Raw genomic sequence first — 23,108 nt, 5'->3', positions numbered from 1 at the left:
GGCAACCATGTGGTTCATGCTATTGACACAAGTCAAGTGTTGCCCTGTTTAGAAAAATGTGACCTTCGATTCAGAACATTTTTCAAGGCAGAAAATAAATATTGGAATTAATCAGACCAAGAATCAGGCTTAGAATTGTATACTAATTTTCATATACTGAAATATGCTTGCCTGTCATTTCGCCAACTTTAAACTTGCTCGCAATTTAGTTAGACAGTTCAACATAGTGTTCATGTGCCAAATGGCAGGTTGATCAGACTTATGCTGCATGAGAATAAGATTTTCCTGCATTTACTGAGTATTTTTTCAGATGGGACAATGGCTTTATAGCGCCCATGTTTTTCAAGCTATCAACACTGTTCAAATTCAGAATGACATGCCCTTTGATTTCAGAATGTGTTTCAAGGCTGACGAACATGTCTGGAATTGATTACAGTAATTTTAATGGACACACCTAATAAGGGTAAAGTTGATTGGCTCACCATTCAGCCATTTTTTCAGCCAATTGTTGCTTCACAATTTAGTTAGGGACTAATACAAAGATGGATCTGACATTAACAGGATGGATGGTTCATGAAAAGAAGATTTTTTTTGTGTTTTACAAAAAATTTAAAACAGCAGAAAATCTAGGACATCGCATTTCATTGGCCCAATAATATTATTTTTTGTTTACCAATGCCACAGTCTGCATTTCATAATAGACTGTGGGGCCCAACCATACACTAGAACAATAACAACCAAATGAACCATCAATTAGCCTCATGAAATGATTATTATTAAAATGATGGCTTATTTGAAGAGTGCCTAAAACACTGCTAGTGAATTCAAAGTTAAATATAGCTGCAAGCAGAAATTTGGGGGGGCAAGCACAAAGGATGAACCACAGAGTATTGAGCGCAATTTGTATCTATTTGAAATGTCTGCAAAAATATAAACAAAAGTTTTGCAACAACATATCACAGTTGTGTTGCTGGGGTGCACTGCATGTTTCAATGGGAGAGGGAGACAAGCAGTGTGTAAGAGGGAAGTCAAACTGGGATCCAGAAAAGGTTGACATTTGACCGAGCCAGCATGCTGGGACGCAGCGTGTAATTCAAAGGACCCGAGAGCCTGGTGGTAAAACAATCAGTCACTCGGATTTCCTCTGAATGGGCAGGCCATTTGGTTCTCTGGAATGTTACCACCTGGACACAACCAAGATAAGGGGAACTAGTCTCCTTGTCTGTGGTTGTGGGTGTGGGTGTTTTGGGGTCGTAAAGGGTGAAACGACCGGCACCTGGTGGGGGCCACTGCACGGGACAGTACCACAGTGCCCTCATTTGGGCCCCTCGGACATTACACTTTGTATTTCTTTTCTGGATCTGGACTATAAACCATCTATAAACCATCTGTATATCTTATTTACAAATCCCGGAAAACCTTACAAACCATGCACATGTTTTCATTGTATTATTGTATTATGCATTATGTAATAATAACATTGATTGCATGTACAATGGTTAAACAAAAGGGTATTTTCATGACAACTGCACCATAATATTACATCCACTTGGCATGTTTGGTATGTACATTTTCTCCATGGTTCAAGCCATTGAATGAAATATGTTTCATACCAAATAGAATTTGAAAAAACCTAGTTTCAGCAACTCAGGAAAAAACTAACACAATGGAATGTCCTCTCTGGTAATCATCTCCTTTTCTCGATTTCCCCACTGATTGTTTTAACAGCAGCCCCAAATGGTGGGGGCCGAAATTTGAGATTTATGATTCGGCCAGGTTAATTTATGGTAAAGCCGCCTAGATCAAACGCGGGATTTGGCCTAAAAGGAAGGGAGACAATCCTGTCGAGGAAGATCGCAATCGACTTCCCGCACTGCGCATACTCGATGTTCTGTGTGTAGCTAAACAGGCTGGTAAGAACTCTTTTACTCTGCATTTCTGTTTTTAACCTTTATAATTGATTTTGGAAATTGAAGATAATAACCTACCTGCCTGTTCAATAAATTCTTATTTTTAACTTGCATGGTCTTCATGACTCTAATCCATTTTATCTTCTTTTCAGCCGAAATTCCGTTTAAATACTCAGGGGGGCAGTTCGGACGGGGGCCTCCTGATCAGGGGTCTAGTACAGTAAAACGTCTTTAGTGGGGTCTTCAAGTTAGATAGGTGACCACGATCTGCCTGTTAAGGGATTGGTGGTATTGGTTCTGGTGTTTTGGCTTAAGAGAACCCATGGGCGTAATACGCCGGTTCTTGTCAAATTCGCCTGAAGGAGCCCGATAGATACGCACCGTCCTGGGCTCATAACTGTCGATGACCTATCCATGTAAGCCAGGCATGGAAGGCATGTATTATGGTGGTCAGCCTCCTACCCTCTGGATTCCTCGCCGAACTGAGATTTAACAATAATGCTAAAGCCCGGGAGCATATATTGAGGAATGATGGCACAAGATAGAGTCGAGTGTAACCACTCCCAAGTTCCACGTATAGTTAAACCCTAATTTTAAATTTTTCATATAAAATGGAGTCAGATTTAGCACGAGAGTAAAACATAATAACCGTTACGCTTCCTTGCTGTGGTCAGGGATATATCTGGTATGTTGTTCCGCGCATATGTGAATATTCTGATGCTCTCATTGGAATATTTACAGTCCGGCGACAGATCAGATATATCTCTGATGACAGCATAGCCCCGTTTACAAACGGAGAGTAACCAGAATGCTACTGATCCGTTTCAGGCCAGTTTTAAGCGGGATATGAAGCAACTCCTTCATATCTAACCCGTGGCAACGGAACCAGTGCATTCTTAATTCTAATTGTGCCCTGTTCTTGCGAACAGATGAAAACTAACTAACATCATCTCCGTTTTGACTCACACCAGCAAAAGGAAAACACGCGGTGCCTTCCCCTCCAGCTACAAACCCTCATTGGTCTAGCTGTGAGGTGTTTACAAGTGGTGACCCCGACGTGATCATCATTGTCATCAACTTTCTGCGGTGTGAGTGAGCGGAATTCGCTATCTACCTACGGCTGCCAAGGTTTCTTCCTAAGTGTGTCTGCTGTCCAGGGTGCCTGCGTCAACTACCATTGGAGGGGCCGGGAGGAAGAAACACCTTATGAGAACTCCCCCTCTCACCATGGGCTGGCTGTTAAGAATGGTTTGCTATGTGTCCTGTCTATCCCTCACCAATGGTAGACAGGATTCCCCGCTAGAATCACCAACACCCCCTACACTTCACCCGACGATCCTACAACCTCCACAATTTAACCCTAGAGCTAATGTATTCCAAACCATGTTTGATTACACACGTTCCTTGTTATTTCCCAATCAAAGTGTTTGTGTGCCACATTCAGTGAGCGTCGGTACTGGTATTCCCTGGGTGGCACACCCAATTTCACAATGCGATACATGTGCACTTTTGAAACTCAATGTCAAAAGTTCTGTAAGTGTATCCCCTTGTCATAATTTAACTCTTCCTTCTCTCACTCAGTGTTGTATACCAGGTTTAACTTGTGATCAAGTTCATTTACCTTCTTTTAATATATCCGACATCCTTGTCCCAACCATGTTTACATGGTGCTTAGAACAAAACGGAGCATCCTCACCAATGGGGGTGATTCCCACAACAAATTGCCAAAATATTTACACCATAAACGGAAACAAACTGTACCATAGCTCTGGACCCCATCGACATCTTATGACCCGGCAATATTCTACACCCCTTTCCTCTCATGACTCCCCCGACGACTGTGTCAATGAAGACAATGGTTGGGTACTATTACTTGAATTAAATAAATTCTGCCGCATTCCAGCTCCACCAGGAACACATTGGTTATGTGGTACAACTGTGTGGCCTGAGTTGCCGGCTCAATTCACCGGAACTTGTTCCTTAGTATATATGTACCCCGCCATGCGTCCAGCTCATAGGCCCAGTCAATCCCCCATCTCACTCCTTTCCATGGGGAGTGAAAATGATAATCCCCGTTGCATCCATGATTTTACCTGCACACAAACATTTTGGTCACGAGCCCTAGGAGCTCTTATACCTAATTATGGAGTAATACAGGCCCTGGACCAGGTACGCATGCTATCCCATTATGTAGAACAGTTGGCCAATGACACGGCTATGGCACTGGGAAATGTTTCTTTGGCATTGTCGTCGCATAGGCTAATGATTCTGCAAAATCGGGTAGCATTAGATTATATCCTTTCCTCCCAAGGAGGCACCTGCACAATTATCGGTCCTGAATGCTGTTCCGACGTAGTGAATCCAAAGGACAATTTAAAACAGCTGATTGAGGATATGGATCACCTACGTAAACAGATTTCAGGAATGCATGACCAAGATGACACCTCATGGGTAGGGGGGTTTTTAGGTCCCTTCTGGAAAAATATTTTAGAAGTATGTGAAATTTTTTTAATATGTATGATATCTCTGTTAATATTAATAACAATGTTCACATTTCTTTTAAAATATATCTGTTACAAACTTAGGGATGCTACAACCTCCGAATATTCTGTATCTTATATGCCTTAAACTATGCTTTTTGCGTTTTCCTTTATTTTTTCTCTCCATTCTCATTGTAATTATTCTCCATTCCTAGATTAACATATCGGATACGGGTTTTTCTACAATGATTTTTAAATGACACCTGTATGTTGTAACAGTTGAAACACCTGTCAGCAGATGTGATGCATGGTAGCACACATGATAACACCTCTGTATGGCTATAATCACTGCTTGATATGATTTAATCCCTAATTACATAGGCAGATTTGCCAATCAAAATTCCACCAGTATAGTGAACGCAAAGCCTAATATATTACAGGCTTTTCAATGGTCATTAACTAAATTTCCCATATTCAGACAATATTTAAACCCTCTCATTACTCAACATGGGTAAAAATCAGGTGGCCACTGGTTTCTAACCCCCACTAATAACTATGTCAAGGTCATCAAAGCAATTTGGGCGGAAACGCTGGCGTTTCTCTCCATCTGCAATCCATTTTCCAAATTGAACCCATACTGTCAAGCGTGATTTAGCCTACAAAATATATGCTACAGAATTGTTTACTGATATGGAAAAAAAAAAAAAAAAAAAAAAAGTATAATAATAATAATTGTAATCATTTTTATAACCTTCCACACCAAATGCAATAAGTTTGTCTCCTTTCTTTTTAATTTTCCCCAATCCAGTTTCTCCAAAATTACAAAGGAGATTACCATGAGAAGGACAAAACCTCATATTTACCACATAATGCAGTTGTCATGAAACTCCCAAATACCTCAGCCATATATGCAATATCTCACAAACCTCTCTCCCCATAATCCCACCAAATGTGTTAAGGTTCAACCTCTGCACAGCCCCGTGGATATCAACCTTAAGTACAGCTTCTCCAAGACTTTGCTTCGATAGATTCAATCGAGAGGACACCTCCTGGTACAAAGTTCCTACGTCACTGTCAGCTGTCTTGTGAGTTTTCCTGTGCTTAAGAACACGGCGGGCCCCGACTGATGGAATGGACTTCGTGCAACAGGGCATCTGGAGCGCAAAAGTTCCCATCTTCACTGCAACATCTGATCCGCTCCCTACCATACACACCTCAAACCCCACACCCCTTGAGATCAGCCTTCCCAGTTATTCTCACCATCAGCCCCATGACCCTGGACCTCCGGCACTAACCATTTGGGGGAAGTGTCCATGACCCCTTGGGAGGACGTTCTGAAGTGTCCCCCATTGGGCCAGAGGGGGGAGCTGTAAGAGGGAAGTCAAACTGGGATCCAGAAAAGGTTGACATTTGACCGAGCCAGCATGCTGGGACGCAGCGTGTAATTCAAAGGACCCGAGAGCCTGGTGGTAAAACAATCAGTCACTCGGATTTCCTCTGAATGGGCAGGCCATTTGGTTCTCTGGAATGTTACCACCTGGACACAACCAAGATAAGGGGAACTAGTCTCCTTGTCTGTGGTTGTGGGTGTGGGTGTTTTGGGGTCGTAAAGGGTGAAACGACCGGCACCTGGTGGGGGCCACTGCACGGGACAGTACCACAGTGCCCTCATTTGGGCCCCTCGGACATTACACTTTGTATTTCTTTTCTGGATCTGGACTATAAACCATCTATAAACCATCTGTATATCTTATTTACAAATCCCGGAAAACCTTACAAACCATGCACATGTTTTCATTGTATTATTGTATTATGCATTATGTAATAATAACATTGATTGCATGTACAATGGTTAAACAAAAGGGTATTTTCATGACAACTGCACCATAATATTACATCCACTTGGCATGTTTGGTATGTACATTTTCTCCATGGTTCAAGCCATTGAATGAAATATGTTTCATACCAAATAGAATTTGAAAAAACCTAGTTTCAGCAACTCAGGAAAAAACTAACACAATGGAATGTCCTCTCTGGTAATCATCTCCTTTTCTCGATTTCCCCACTGATTGTTTTAACAGCAGCCCCAAATGGTGGGGGCCGAAATTTGAGATTTATGATTCGGCCAGGTTAATTTATGGTAAAGCCGCCTAGATCAAACGCGGGATTTGGCCTAAAAGGAAGGGAGACAATCCTGTCGAGGAAGATCGCAATCGACTTCCCGCACTGCGCATACTCGATGTTCTGTGTGTAGCTAAACAGGCTGGTAAGAACTCTTTTACTCTGCATTTCTGTTTTTAACCTTTATAATTGATTTTGGAAATTGAAGATAATAACCTACCTGCCTGTTCAATAAATTCTTATTTTTAACTTGCATGGTCTTCATGACTCTAATCCATTTTATCTTCTTTTCAGCCGAAATTCCGTTTAAATACTCAGGGGGGCAGTTCGGACGGGGGCCTCCTGATCAGGGGTCTAGTACAGTAAAACGTCTTTAGTGGGGTCTTCAAGTTAGATAGGTGACCACGATCTGCCTGTTAAGGGATTGGTGGTATTGGTTCTGGTGTTTTGGCTTAAGAGAACCCATGGGCGTAATACGCCGGTTCTTGTCAAATTCGCCTGAAGGAGCCCGATAGATACGCACCGTCCTGGGCTCATAACTGTCGATGACCTATCCATGTAAGCCAGGCATGGAAGGCATGTATTATGGTGGTCAGCCTCCTACCCTCTGGATTCCTCGCCGAACTGAGATTTAACAATAATGCTAAAGCCCGGGAGCATATATTGAGGAATGATGGCACAAGATAGAGTCGAGTGTAACCACTCCCAAGTTCCACGTATAGTTAAACCCTAATTTTAAATTTTTCATATAAAATGGAGTCAGATTTAGCACGAGAGTAAAACATAATAACCGTTACGCTTCCTTGCTGTGGTCAGGGATATATCTGGTATGTTGTTCCGCGCATATGTGAATATTCTGATGCTCTCATTGGAATATTTACAGTCCGGCGACAGATCAGATATATCTCTGATGACAGCATAGCCCCGTTTACAAACGGAGAGTAACCAGAATGCTACTGATCCGTTTCAGGCCAGTTTTAAGCGGGATATGAAGCAACTCCTTCATATCTAACCCGTGGCAACGGAACCAGTGCATTCTTAATTCTAATTGTCCCCTGTTCTTGCGAACAGATGAAAACTAACTAACATCATCTCCGTTTTGACTCACACCAGCAAAAGGAAAACACGCGGTGCCTTCCCCTCCAGCTACAAACCCTCATTGGTCTAGCTGTGAGGTGTTTACAAGTGCAAAAGGTTTAGTCCTTTTTCTCTTCCCAGTCTGGCACATGCACACATACAGCCCTCGTTTTGGTGGAGCAACAGGTCATTTGCCCCTCTGCAAAAGTACCCCTTTGAGTTGTTGATTTTTTTCCCAGGTTGTCTTCTGCACATCCTTGCCTTAGTGCCCGTTCTGTTCTCAGCTACAAGTGGTCATGTAATGTGAAATTCAGGTAAAACATGCTACCCCAAAATGAGAAATATAGGCTTTCGATTATAAGTGATATGATCCCTGGGTTCAAACAAAGTTGGTTAAGCAACACACACTCGTAAATTCATGTACAGTGTCAGTCGCTGCACTTGGTTACAGTGCTTCTGCATGCACTGTAGCTCTAGTCTGCATTTAGTCCAACTTACAGTGATGCTGATTATTGAGAATAATTCCCTTCCACAGGTTGGTTTAAGATGACATTGTGATAGTGATGCTATGATAGCTTATTCAGTAAAGTTTTTACACATTTATAATCAGGACCATAATATGAACCGCTGCCCAAACAGTACTGTCCTGATGGGAGATGTTTCATGATGTAGTCCTTCTGGATGATATCTGTTCATGTTAACAAAAAAGAATCTGCATAGAAAGTGGAAGCAAGTCATCTTACAGTTTTTCCAGTAAGTTGTGCGATTGCAGCATATGATGCATACTTTCCATGAAAATTCAATTGTTTGCCAGTTAACCAGGAGGAATGTAGTTAGCTGCTGGGAAATCATAGAATGCCTTTAAAAACCTGATCATCTTTACATGGAAGTGTTTTCTGAAATGTCATAATGTAATGAATATAGCAATGCCAATTTTGTTGTTTTGATGTATTCCAGGGGTCAGGGATGAAACTGCAATGCCATTGTATCAGTAGAAAACATAATATAGCTATATGTTAAAGCTGTGAAACTGCACACTGCAGCTGCATGTGAGGTGGAAGTGGGGGGAGGAGCCTGTATGGCCTGCAAGCAGCTGCCATCAGAGTATCAATGTGGGGGAGGAGAGGGGGCTAACAAAGAAGGGATGCAGTCTGTGTATTTGAACTAAGTTCTATGAGAAATGTTACTGTTGTTCTGCCAAAATGTATTGTAGCAACTTCTGCTTTGTCATGGACTGCAAACCTATCCAAATATCATGCATACCAAATTAGGAGTTCATTGGATATAAGGCCACATGTGCAATAATGATTTGAATATTGCAATTCTGAAGTGGTGCTGTAGCGCCACCTTGGGTGGGAGGTGCACAAAATGCGAGATACACTGGTTCTTTCACAAGTTGTATATTTATAAAATTTATATTTATAAAACAGCGGCTGGATTTAAATTTATATTTAAGAATTTTGCATTTAGGGGAACGTACCTCTCAGGACAGCTGGTGGGAAGTTTTCTGAGGTTACTGGTAACATTGCATACAATTTGGCCTTATGAAGCCTATGCAAATGAGTATGTTACAAAAGGCACCCCCTACAAGCCGTATTGCGCTATACCACTGTGAGGCTGTGTGTGGCCATCTGCAATATTGCGATCTATCATATTGTCAAAATTGGTAAGTTTGTGGCCAAACATGTATTTTGGGCATGGTCAGAAATTTTTGTCTATACTGAAATTACAGTCCTTTGGACATCTTTTACGATATAAAAATTTCCTTTCACAATTTAACACAGGGACATGCTTTAGATCAACCATGCCAAATGTGGTGAGAATCAGGCAAACATTCTTGGAGTAATATGAAAAAGTTAAAAAAAGAAAATTGTTTTTCAAATAAATTTTAATGAAGGAAAATCAGTACGGTGGACATGAGGGGTTCTATGTTATTATTTCTTCTAAATGTGGCGGTAGACATTTGGCAGGTGGAATTTTAGTCCCACCTAGAGTTCCAGTTGCATGTGTGTCATGCATAATGAATTGGCAGCATTATCAAGCATGTCTGCCAAATTTTGAGCATGGGAAAGGGGTGAAAATGTAGGGAGAAGCAGAAGAAGAAGAATTCTAGCAAAAACAATAGGGGTCCTATGCACCCTTGGGGCTTGGCCCCCTAATAAAAAGAAGAACAAAAACAATGTGGTTCCTGCAGCTTCACTACTTGGACCCCTAATAAACAATATTTAAAATAAATACATAGGAAAATCAATAAAAATATAGCTGCAAGCAATGAAGCACCGCAGAGCATTGAGTGCAATTTTTATCTTTCTGAATATAAGTTTTGCAACAATGTAGTTGGCTGCATACCACAGTTGTGCTGTGGGTATACACTGAATGCTGCAATGGGAGAGGGAGACACGCACAGTGTACACGGTCCAGTCCTTTGTTCCTCCCAACCTGGCACATACACACATGAGGTCCTAATTGTGCTGGAGCACCAGCTAATTTGCCACTCTGGGGAAAGAATGCTCCTTTGGGTTGCTAATCACCCAGCCCCCCCCCCCCCCCCCCCCCCCGATTGCCTGGTGTTGCCCATCCTTGCCTTCCTGCCTGTTGTGTTCTCATCCAGAAGTGCTCATGTAATTTTAAATGCAAGGAAAGCATGCTGGACTATGGATTAAAACAAATACTATTCTGGGTTCAACTACAGCTGGTTATGTCACATGCACCGCTAAATGTGCACACACAGACAATTACTCATGAGTCCTACATGCAGTTCATTACAGTCTGTGCATACACTGTAAATATAGCCTACATGTACTGTGACTTATGGCAACAGTGATTGAGAATAATTACCTTCTGCAAATGGGTTTGAGATATAGAAATAAAGTTATGATTGTGTTGCTATGAGTAATGCATTTATTCAGAAAGGTTTAACACATGTACAGTCAGGATCATAATATGAACTGCTGCCCAATGGAGAAATGATTATATAGCCCTTTTGCATAGTGCTGTTTATCTGCTTGTGTTGATGTTGACCTGCAAAAAGTGAAAGCAAGTCATTTTACAGTTTGTGTTGTAACTTGTACAGTATACGATGTACATTTTCCAAGGGAATGAAATGATTTCCCAGCAGCTAACATTAAGCAGGTTAACTGGGAAACAATTTCATTTCGATGGAAAGCACGCATCATATGCTGTAACAGCACAAATTACTGCACTATAAGACTATAAGATGACTTTGAGGTAAAAAAAAAAAACAAAGAACATCCCTGACCCCTGGGATACATCAAAGTAACAACATTGTCGTTTCTATATTCTTTAGCCTATGACATTGCATGAAACACTGCCGTGTAAAAAGATCACTTTTTTTGAAGGATATCATCCTTACATGGAAGTGTTTTATGAAATGTCATAGTCATAATGAATATAGAAATTGCAATATTGTTGTTTTGATATATTCCGTGGGTCAGGAATGTTCTATACCTGAAAAAGTTCAACGTATTGTCTTGAAATGATTGATGAAACAATTTGCAAAGCCATTATCTTTGTGGAAAACAGAATGTAGGTACATATTAAGGCTCAAGAACTACACAATGCAGCTGTGTGTGTGTTTGTTGGGGGTGGGGGAGGAGGGGGGTTTTATGGCTTGCTTGCAGCTACTGTCAGAGTGTGAATGTGCAGGGGGGGGGGGGAGGAGGGCAGCTCTAAGCCACAGTGGTCTGTATGTGAACTCAGTTCTATCAGAAAAGGCATTGTTGTTCAGCCAAAATTGATCGTAGCAACTTATACTTTGGCATGGACAGAAAACATTATCCAAAGATCCCATGCCAGATTAGGTGTTTATTGGATGCAAGGGCACATCTGCAATAATGATGTGAATATTGCAATTTAGAAGTGGTCACCTTTGGTAGGTTCACAAAATGAGACACATGATCTACATATCTGTATATTTCCAAAATTTGAACAGTGGCTAGATGTAAAGGAGGTGTGGTCAAATATATTTGCCACAATTTTTGCATGTTCATATTTGATTATCTTTAAGAATCTTGGACAGAGGGGGGATATACTAGTCAGGACTGTTGGAGGGAAGCTGAGGGTTCCTGTGAAATTTCTAAGAATTTGGCCTTATGGAGCTTATGCAAAATAGTATTTTGCAAAAAGCGTCCCCTGCAGGCCACATTGTACCATAACACTGCAAGCCTGTGTATGCTTGTCCACAATTTGGCTGTCTATCGTCCCCTGAAGTATCACCACAATTTTGCTAAAATTTGTGGGCATACACATATTTCGGACGTCAGCCATATTTGTCTAAATTGAAATGACAGTCCAGTGGCCATCTTTTGAAATAGCAAAATTTCCATCTCAATTTTACACAGAGACATGCTGTACAAGAGAATCGGGCAAACATTTTAGAAGTACAAAAAATTTTGTTTTTTAAAAAATTGAAAATTGCAGAAAATCAAGAAAAATAATCCTAGCAAAAACAATAGGGGTCTTATGCACACTTGGTGCTAGGTCCCCTATTGGGACTTCAGTTGCTTACACCACCAATGTAGGCTACATAGCCTATATATTTTACATACCGAGGAATTTGCAAATTGGCATTTAACAAGACCAGCCGTCAAACTTTTTATGCAACTATGCACACCTGGGAACTAATCAGTCATCACTGCCAATAGCCTTTCATTTAAGTTTCATACTATAGCCACCAGTTATCGACACCCACTTTCCCAGAGTCCTAGTAAATTTAAGACTGATATTGCAGAATAAATGTTGTTAAAGTTGCTAATAATGTTAAACAGTGTATAAAAGTATTATAGTCGTAAAAGTGTACTTAGCAGTAATTTCTGTCTAGATATATATTGAACTTAGTGTGAATTCACACCATGTGAGAGTTGGCTGTGTTGGAAAGAGGTTTTTGCATTGTGGTGACTGAACCTGTTTACCTTGCTTGTAAAAGAACACACGTGTTTCAAAAGATTAAGCTTAGTCTAGTAGCATCTAAGTGGGAGAAAAGAAATCCAGTCACTCCTAACTATTGGATATATTGTCGTGAGCACCAACATTTTGCTGGGAGCTGCAAGTGAATAACTTGAGCTAGAGCCAGAATGGCAGGAATAAAAAGTAAATATTACATTCGGCAAAGTGAGTGATTTATTAATGAATTATTGAAGTATGAGAAAATAACAAATGAAACAAACAAACTCAAAAGTTCGATTCACTTTGACATACTGACTCAAATGTGCTGATTCATTTTTTTAAATCTACCTTCCCAACACTAATTGGACTCACAGTTTCAGCTTGGCTCCGCCTACAACACATTTTTGAAAAATGTGTCCTGGGGTGGATAGAGTAGGTGTGTCCATTCATTTGCATGAAGTATTCTATATACAAATGAATTGTACAGTGTAGTTGCTCCAGGCTCATGAATCTTGGATAAAAATGTCAAACTACGCATTGTAGAATAAGAATCAAGATTTGGCAATTACATCACCTATTTCTTGCCTCAAATGTTTTTAGAAAAAATATTTTAAATAATTATTTTATAAAGTTTATGAACAGGCCGCCATGTTTCTCTAGCTTGAAAAACGTTGGGCTGAAATCCATCTAGCCTATCACGTGACAACAGTGTTCCATTGTAATAAAAAGTAAATGGACTAATTTGTGAGCAGCAATATTTTTTTGTGCTGCATATCATGATCGGCATTTCCATGACATAGTAGTATCTCCAAAGACGTACTCCAATATCATGATTGGGGCGAGGCCAGAGCAAAATGCAAAAAGCATTTTTCAAACGTTAAAGGGCAGCACCAAGACATTTTCTACCAGTTTTTTCTGCTGAATTTTATTATTTCAGAAAAGTTAAAATAATGGAATGGGTTAAAATGTTTAATTATAGAGGGTATGCATTGACGTCACTTTCCCACCGGAATACGCCCCCTCAGTCGGACTGAGTGGCAAAACATGCTGTGACATGGCTGCCTTTAGTAAATGAAACTGCAAAACCTGGAGTAAAACAAACGATTATCTGCTTAAAGGCAGTTGGATTCGACAGTGATCCTTACCAAAGAACTTACCAAAGAACCAGTGGTCCATGGACATCCAACAAGAAATTGGAGCTATCTTTTTACAGACTGCCGAAAGCTAAAGAAAAGAGAAGCAAATGGATCGCTGCAATTCGCAGAAACAACTGGAATCCAGGCACCGAAACGTGGATTGTTATTGCGGTTGTTATTTTGTGTCAGGTATGTTGGATTTTTGGGTAAAATCATAGGCTACCTTAATTTATATTCTTGGCTAACACTACCATCCCCCCTTTGTTTGTAGAACACAGGGCTCATCATCATGCATGTTTTTTAATAAATGAAAAATGAAAGATGCTAAATATTTAATTGATGAGTAGTCAATACAGTACATAACTTATGATTTTACCAAAAAATCCAACATACCTGACACAAAATGACAACCGCAAATCCACGTTTCGGTGCCTGGATTCCAGTTGTTTCTGCGAATTACAGTGATCCATTTGCTTCTCTTTTCTTTCGGCAGTCTGTAAAATGATAGCTCCGATTTCTTGTTGAATCTATTTGTACAGTCAATCGCACAACAGCTCTTTCCCATTTTAGATGTGTTTTTTGTGTTTTCGCGGCATTCAAGCTGAATGCTAACGCTGCCACTCAGTAGTCTTTCTGCCACTCAGTGGGTGTAACTGCAGTGACTTCCACTTACTGTGACATCATGTGCATACCCTCCATACCATAGCTGTACAAACATGTTTTGTAAGTACCAAGGATTGGAGAATTTACATTAATTTCATATTTTGATTCCATAACTGGTGCTACAAAGTGTGATTACCCTCCATGGATGCTACCAGTGGGGTCATTCAAACTGATTTTTAATTTTTGGCCTGTCTCACATACAGTGCTGTGAAAAGGTATTTTTCGTGCATATTGCATATTTCTCACACCGAATGGTTTCAGATCTTCAGACAAAATGTAATTTTAGTTTTTGCTGTCTTTTGTCTTTGTTATTTTACTGTAGTTCATTCCTTTAGTTAATTGTTAACCCGTGAGGGGGAAGGGTGAAGGTATTAATTTATTTCATATTGTGTTGGTGTGAGTGTGCTCTCTTTTTCAATGTGGCTAAGGACGATGTTTCCCGGAATTGCTGGATCTCCCTCCCAGGAGTGTCACACTGGCATGTGGCATCCATGTTATCACTGGTACTGTATACTTCCATAATCATGTGGGTGTTTTGTGATTCAGAAACCACACACACACACACACACACACACACGCACACACACACTTATATGATTCTACCCAAATTCCCATTCCCAATCTTTCAATAAATCAATCAGAAAGGAATTCCTCTCTGTAAATTGACTTATTGTCTAACCGGTATCGCACTGTGATTCAACCATCCTAGAATGCCAGCAATACAGTTTGTCTTTCTACAACCCTAAACTCTGCTTCAAGGACTGGGGATTTACCAAAGTATGTTCTGTGCCATATTTGGAAGAATACTTTTGACTTGTATAATCTGAAGTCATCATGAATAAATATTGCAATTTTAAAGTGCCATGAAAAAGTTTTTGCCCCCTTCCTTATTTCCTCTATTATTGCATTTTGTCACAGTGAATGGTTTAATATCTTAAGAAAAAAAAACTATATCAGACAAAAGGCATGCGAGTAAACACAAAACACATTTTAAAATTATTACTTAATTTATTTAATGAAACATCCATATCACCCAGTGAAAAAGTAATTTCCCCCTTAAACATAATAACTGGTTGCACCACCTTTAGTAGCAATAATTCAACCAAGCTTGCTATCTTTTTAACTGACAGTGATTAAAGTAAATGACAATAAGCCTCACCTGTCCCCTCTATTATTCATTTAGAACAGTGGCGCACTCACATTAGGGAATATTTTATTTTGAACAGTTTGAGAATTTAAAAAAAAGAAGAAAAAAAACTATTTTTGATTATTTAATTTAACATTTGACGTATGTGCTTGCAACTGACAATTGACAAATTGACATATCGTTTACATTACTAGTTCAAGTCAGGACCTTGACTAAGCCACTCCAAAGCTTTCATTTTGTTTCTTTGCTGCCATTCCGATGTGGACTTGCTCTTGGGTCATTGTCTTTCTGGATAACCCAGCGCTTCAGCTTCAGGTCACAGACAGATCACTGGACATTCTCCTTAAGAATTTTCTGGTATAGAGCAGAATTCCTTCAATAATGGCAAGTCGTCCATGTTCCAAGGCAGCAAAGCATCCCCACACCATCATGCTACCACCAACATGTTTGACTGTTGATATGATTTTCTTACGGTGAAATGCTGTATTTGCTTAACGCCCAGACATAATAGAGCCGTATCGTCCAAAAAGTTTCACTTTCGACTCATCTGTCCATGGAACATTATCCCAAAAAGCTTGGGGATCATCCAGGTGCATTTTTGTAAATGTGAGATGAGCACTGATGTTTCTCTTTGTTTTCAGTGGTTTCTGCCTTGCTACTCTCCTATGAATTCCATTTTCCACCCCAGTCTTTCTTATTATGGGAGTCATGAACACTCACCACAGGCTAGAGAGGTGTGCTGTTCTTTAGATGTTATTCTGGGATCTTTTGTGACTTCCTGAATGAGTTGACGCAGCACCCTTGGAGAAATTTTGGCAGGCTGGCCACTCCTGGGAAGATTCACCACTGTTCCAACCATTCTCAATTTGGAGATATGGGTTTCACTGTGGCTCAGTGGAGTCCCAGAGCCTTACATATAGCTTTGTAACCCTTTATAGACTGATATATTTCTTTCTCATCTCTTCTGGAATTTCCTTTGATTGTGGCATAATGTGCTTGTGGAAACTTTGTGGTGACTACTTCACTCTGATGGTAAGAGTGAGATCTAGATTCAAAAGGGCTGGCTGTAATCAAGCCCAGCTGTGTTCATTCAGCTGAATCAAATACATTTGTTTAATTGGTAGACTGAGAAACTGAGGGAGCAATTACTTTTTCACATGGGTGATATGGGTGTTTGAAAACATTTTTCATTAAATACATTAAATAATAATTTTAAAAATGTGTTTTGTGTTTACACAGATTCTCTGATATTACATTTTTTCAAAAGGTATGAAACCATTCAGTATGACAAAATGCAATAATAATGGACATCAAGAAGAGGGCGGAGTTTAGGGTTTTTACAAAAACAAACTGTATTGCTTGCATTGCTTTATTGATTTATTAAAAGACTGGGAATGGGAATTTTGGTAGAGGCATGTAAGTGTGTGTGTGTGTGGTTTCTGAATCATAAGACACCTACATGTTTAAGGAAGTATACAGTACCAGTGATAACAAGGATGCCACATGCCAGTGTGACACCCCTGGGAGGGAGATCTGGCAATTCCAGATCTAAATGAACACCTTCACCCTTCCCCCTCACGGGTTCCAGGAAAAAAACAACAATAAATAAAAGGAATGAACTACAGTAAAATAACAAAGACAAAAGACAGTTAAACCCAGAGACAGCTTTTCAGCCCGACGCTGGTCTCAGCTGGCCAACTTTTGAGTGACCAGGATGCCAGCATCCTAAGATTGCTCAACTCAGGTATTCGGTGCGCCTGCAACCAAACTATGAGTGGAAACAACAGACTCTGTGTTCTAGCTGTATTAGTAGATGATACACAATTTTTGAAGAATTATACCTTGTCAGTCTACTATCAATATCTGTGGCCAAAATGTGGAATAAATTAACAATTTTACCAATGGTTTTACACATAAAGATGACCCTTTCAGGATTTAGTGATCATTTATTGTCTTCAACAATCTGAGAAATAAACATGGAAATAGAAAGCTAGGGAAGGTATTTACAATGCCCATGCACAAAACCACATTTGCAATTTACACTGGTGTAACTCCTTTCAGTTTTTTCTGATTTGATTGATAACTGTTTTGTGTAGAGGAGAGTACAAGCTTTCCAATGGTATATGACATGTTTAATTTGAATTTTATTTTATTACAGTGAGAGTGAGCCTTGCATTTCTGCATGAGTGGTTGCTTCAGCACAACGTTGCACATTCAACCATAACATTATGCAGTAATATACAAGAATTTGTTGAGGCTTAACTGTTTTTTCTTTCAGATTTTGGAGGATTTTACTGCCAACTCACCAGCACTGTTAAAGCAAATTCTCTATGGAGTAAGTCAGTAGAGGAGGAAGCATGAAGTCTAGCTAGAATATATACAAACATGTACGTGTTATTTCATACGTAATATTTAAATAATTATGTTGTGTCATATTTTTGATATTGCTATAGTTGCATTGGTTGTTACATACAACTATTTTTTTGTAATAATACTCAACAATTTTGTATAGGGGGTTAACTAACAGCCCTAGCTGTTAGTGTGGAATGGAAAGGGAATGGTATATATTCATTCAAATTTACTCTGTTCTGAGACGTACTAGATGAATATAGAATTTACCTTGGAGTCATCATAGTAACATAGTAGTAACATTTGTAAAAATGTTGTCCGATTTCCATGTAAAAAGATTACAAACTGTACAGAAAAACATACAAGTGTGAATGATCACACATTTAGGTATGTGTACCATAGTGTGTCACAGTGTTTTTGCATTGATATGTGATATCAATGTTTCATCTTGAAGCATCAATAACGGAGCAAATGTATATGCTTTATAAAGGACAAAAATAATTTTTTTCATTTTTGGAGAGGTTTTTGATCCTAGATATCTTAGACCCATAGCCTGATGAAGAGTAATTTCCACTTTAAAATTATGCAAAAGTGAGTTTCATGAGCCAAAACAGTCATTTGTAGTGAAATATGTGATTATGAATGATTTACAGCAATGCACAATTTTGATATTTTGGATAGATTTGGACACACTAAGGGTACACTGCTTACTTTCTGCTTCATAGATCTTTAGTAGTTCCGCATATCACCCTCAGATTTAGCATACTTGTGGTCAAAGAGTTTATGATCCAGTCCAATGTAATGAAATAAGGCACAAAGGGGGATATTCCATTGCATTGATAGCCAACCTTGACCAGTTCAGCTGATCGAATTGAATGTGATGTTTGCTATAAAGCAGTTAGACCATTCCAGGCAGTATAATTTCTAGGCCTTGGCACTCCATATACTTTATTAAGGAAAAAAATCTAAAATGATCTATCTACTGCAGATTTGCCTACAAAATGAAACATATTTTCCACAATCTGCTTTTCATATGACACACAATGTTAATAGAGTTTTAAAATACCATCAGCAAAGTTTTATTTTGCCTTCAAAATTCTGGTAGTTCTAATTCACTTTCATGGGGACCTCCAATGTTTTGCACTCTAAGCACATACATGCACAGGCTTACTTTTGGTTGCTTCACAGCTTAGGTTGGCAGAGTGCATGCTTTCCTGTCATGTTAAATATTCATGTCTATGGAAATGCCCCACAGATTGGTGTCGTGAATTCACATCTAGGTATTTTTTAACCAAAAATGGAATTATCCTTTCAGCTTAATAAATTGTGAAATCCTGACCACTGTCCATCTCCTTGTGTACAGTAGTTGATTAGTTCCCGTGGCTATCTCCTCTTCCAGTGTTAGAACATTGTTGGTGGAAGGGAAATTTTGTTGATGATATCCCGCCTGCGTCACATTCACATATTTCTAAAATTAGCTGGCTCTCCATCACTGTTTGGCGAAAATGTTATGTAAGTTGCCTTGTTGATGGCAGTCATACAGCTGTAATTAAATGGAGGGCGGGAGGAGGACAGAGTCAAACTGTAATATTATATAAAAATATATAAAAAATATCTAAACACTGAATAGACCTCATTTACAAAACGGAGCACAAGTGGCACAGCAAGGTTTTATTTGTTCCTCTGCCAGACACATGTAAAAGAGACCACAGCACAGGACTCCCAGTGTAGTCAACAACGGTGCAAAGGTGAAGGATCTCACCTCCAGAACCAACCAGAGTTGTCCCCCAGAGTAGTTGTCCACTTTGTAGAACATGCCATAGAACTTGACTACATTGGGGTGATTGGACAAAGATCTGAGGATATTGTACTCTGCTTCAATCTCCTCATCAACATCCTATCAATGGGAAAATATTTCATACAGATTGATTAGGCAGCGGTCACTGCACTTCACAATACAGATAAATGATATTTACACATCAATCTAACAGTGTGACGTCATAATATTGTGTAAGAAGAAATAACACCTACTTAAATTTACTTGATGCTACAGATTACAGCATTAGTGTTCACATAATGTGAAACTTCTTGAAATCACAACAGTTCTGAGATGCACACTCCAGGAAAGTAAAATCAACAATTCAAACCTTACTCACCTGTTTGTACTTGGAAATTGTTTTTTGGCCTAAAAGCAATTGTAGGTTATAGACCTAAATAGCTCAAACCTGCTACTTCTGCAGTCCAGTATAGGAAGTTTTATATGCTACAGTAAGTACAGATGAAGCTTGAAACACCAATTTATCAGTGAGCATTTGCACATCTTACACAGAGGCTATGTAGCTCTTTTCCCAGTTTCTGAAGGATACTGAATGTTTATGCCTAATGCTTATGTTCTGCGTTAGACATAAGCATTGGATGTAAGGTGAGGTGGACTGGTTACATCTACATACACAAGAAAATGTAGTAGGGGGTTGAGTGGGGTAGGGGACAAGAACTGAGTGACTGATGCAATCACAGACACTGTGCTATAGCTATATCTGATCAACAAAACAGTGCACAGTAGGGATTAAAATCTGGACCACAGAGAGACTTGGGGGCAAGCTGAACGAAACACAGTAACCCCTTTCACACATGCATCTTAACCCATAAATGTTCTGTTTTTCATATTGGCAACATGTGAACAGGACATTCCTCCAATTTGCCAATTCAGGACCTGGTAAGATTTGTGGAAATCTACTGCCACACCTCTAGTGTGAACAGAACCAGCAATGTTCCCGGGTAAAGGACACATGAGGTTACAGCATTTATATGCAAGACTGTTCTGGTACAATTTCTTTAATAAATATTTGACTGAATCTGTTCTTTCAACAATTCTTGCACAAATATGAGACTTTTCACATCGAAAATAAAGGAGCTACATTGTGCGATTTTGTGTGGGAAATTTGAACATTTATTTAAAGTAATAATCTCGAAGATGTAATTAACACAATCTAATGTCAGCTAACAATTAGAAAAAACGCTAGCTAACGCTACCGACCGGTACCGACCTCGCCAACCGTCTCTCGAATGCAATGCAATGCTAAAGGGGCAGGCAACGGCTCTGCTACTAACCAGTTCACACCGCTGCAGTTTTCTCTGCAACATTCTAAAACCGTTTCCTCTCATTGCGAATATATCCTCATATGTTCCTTCAGCATTAATGCCCTTTTTTGATGAAATCTCCTTTGTTTTTGTTTTATTCGTCTTGTACTGATTGCTAATTTAACACTCAGCTCAGCTTTATTCTCGAAGAGTTTAGCTAGCAAAACCAGAAACACCAGAGGTAACATTTTGTAAGGCAGTTGTTTCAAAAATATTACACAACAGTCATTCACGAAAAAGACTGTTTATTGTGCACGAGATACATAACTGCACGAGCCACAGCGAATACCACAAATTCTTCTCTGCAGTGTGAAGATGTTCACACCGGGCAAACGGTGGATAAAGAACGTGTGGAAATTGATCATCACTAATTCTACCCCAGATCTGCTACAGCATTTTAACCCGGCTCGGCAGTGTAAAGACAGTTTAAGTTAGCCTAATGTTAGACAATGAATGAGTATGTACATAACATTACTTTTATAACAACCATTTTTTATTCAGTAAATAATAAGTGTTATAGTTGACGTGGCCCAGGTGCCAACTGACTGACGTCACACAGGCGACAATGGTTGGATCTGGTTGGATCTATGGGAAGTGAGGTCCAAAAACGCACCTGCAATTACTGCTTCTCGCCATTGGCACCGCCATAGAGAACGAAACTGAAATCTTCGAGATTGTAACTTTAAGGGATGCAATAAACAGAGTGGCTGTCCTTGCTTGACATGACTTTGTGATGACATTTTCAATGCATCTTCAAATGTTAGGTGGATTTAAAATAGTCAATGTATAAAGACTGCGTGAAGTTAAATCCACACACAGTTGCTTTTTTACCCTATCTAGCAAGCTGTCTATCATTATGTCTATGCAGGTCACATGTCAGTGGCAGATATAGCCAGCTGGTACTTGGCTAACAAATTTTTTTCATGACATTTTGCTGAAAAGAACTCCACAGTAAGTGTTTATTTCAAACTGACAAATGACACTTTCATTTTTAATCTAACGTTAGCTATTTGGGATCATATAACTGAGCTAGACTGGCTAAAGATGTTACCATAAGTTATCTTAGAACTATCACTATTCAACTATGTTGTGTTGGTAGGATTTACATCTCTGCCGAAACCATTATTCATCAAAATATATTTTTTTATCAATAAACTAATGGAACATTAACATTTGTCCTGCGTTGCTTTGGAAGATAGACATCCTGCCTTACCTAATCTGTCCATCACAGTCATGTCATGTGTGAACAGGCTAGATATGGAATTTTTCCATATAGGAAACCTATATATGAATGGGGAAAACCAATACCTAACCCAGATAACTGAACCCGGCAATGTTATAGGTTCCATGTGTGAAAGAGGCTGGTGATACTGACACTGTGACACAAACTGAAAGGGGAGACACAGAAAAGCATAGAGGGTGAAAGAAAGAGAGAGAAAAAAATATTGAGAGAGAAAACAGAGGGATAGCAAGAGCTAACTCGATCTGACCTGAGGACTGGGACAGTAAGGATAGGATTAAAGGAAACAAAATCTGTGTAAATTTACATGTTGTCAATTCTTACTCAATTAGTGTACTACAATTAGTGTGTTTTCACTGTAATAAGATCCATCAGAGGTTCTGGGAAGGTGCTTTCGAAGAAACTCAATGGTGAGGGGGAATCTTCACTCTGTCTCCAAACTTTTCTACATCTGTGTACTACTGTACTACACCCTATATTTGTTCAAGCTGCTCCAGTTGACTTACATTGATGGGGTCAAGGACTTTTACAGCTGCAATACTCCCATTCTTTTTGTTGCATACTTTGTAGACCTTCCCATAGGTTCCCTTCCCAATGGTCTCCAGGATATCCCAGTCTCCTGATGGGTCAGCCAGAGATTCAAGTCCAATCATACTGGATTTATAAGGGAACAGTCCATACAGTGACCTCCTGACCACAGGGAAAGACATCACAAAGAGAATGACCCAATTACTCTACAATCACACTGCAATGCAGAATTTGTAAGACGTTTGAGTTAGTTATCATTTAGTGACCTACAAACAAATATAACATCTAGAGCTAATGTAAAGTTTTACAGTTGATCAAAGCACTCTTACTCAAATACAATGCACATTAGTAACATCTTGATCATAATGTGTGAACAGTCTGTGGAGAAAAGATATTATATAATCTCTTTGT

General features: G+C 39.5%; 1 protein-coding gene across 1 annotated transcript in view; it reads right to left on the bottom strand.

The window, feature by feature from the left end:
- LOC118222784 (myosin-IIIb-like) overlaps window positions 1-22,828 on the bottom strand; it is a 47,455-nt gene extending 24,627 nt beyond the window's left edge. Inside the window, exons 1-2 of the mRNA XM_035408626.1 lie at window positions 22,676-22,828; window positions 19,551-19,685 (exon numbers count right to left, since the gene is read on the bottom strand). Coding sequence (XP_035264517.1) covers window positions 19,551-19,685; window positions 22,676-22,822 — 282 coding nt within the window. The 5' untranslated portion in view covers window positions 22,823-22,828. The remainder of the gene's footprint in view (window positions 1-19,550; window positions 19,686-22,675) is intronic.
- Between the last annotated feature and the right edge of the window lie 280 nt (window positions 22,829-23,108).

Source organism: Anguilla anguilla, chromosome 3 (genome assembly GCF_013347855.1).
Source record: "Anguilla anguilla isolate fAngAng1 chromosome 3, fAngAng1.pri, whole genome shotgun sequence".
NCBI classification, from domain to species: domain Eukaryota; kingdom Metazoa; phylum Chordata; class Actinopteri; order Anguilliformes; family Anguillidae; genus Anguilla; species Anguilla anguilla.
Note: the sequence above shows the minus strand (reverse complement) of the source record. Positions and strands in the feature narration are given on the sequence as shown.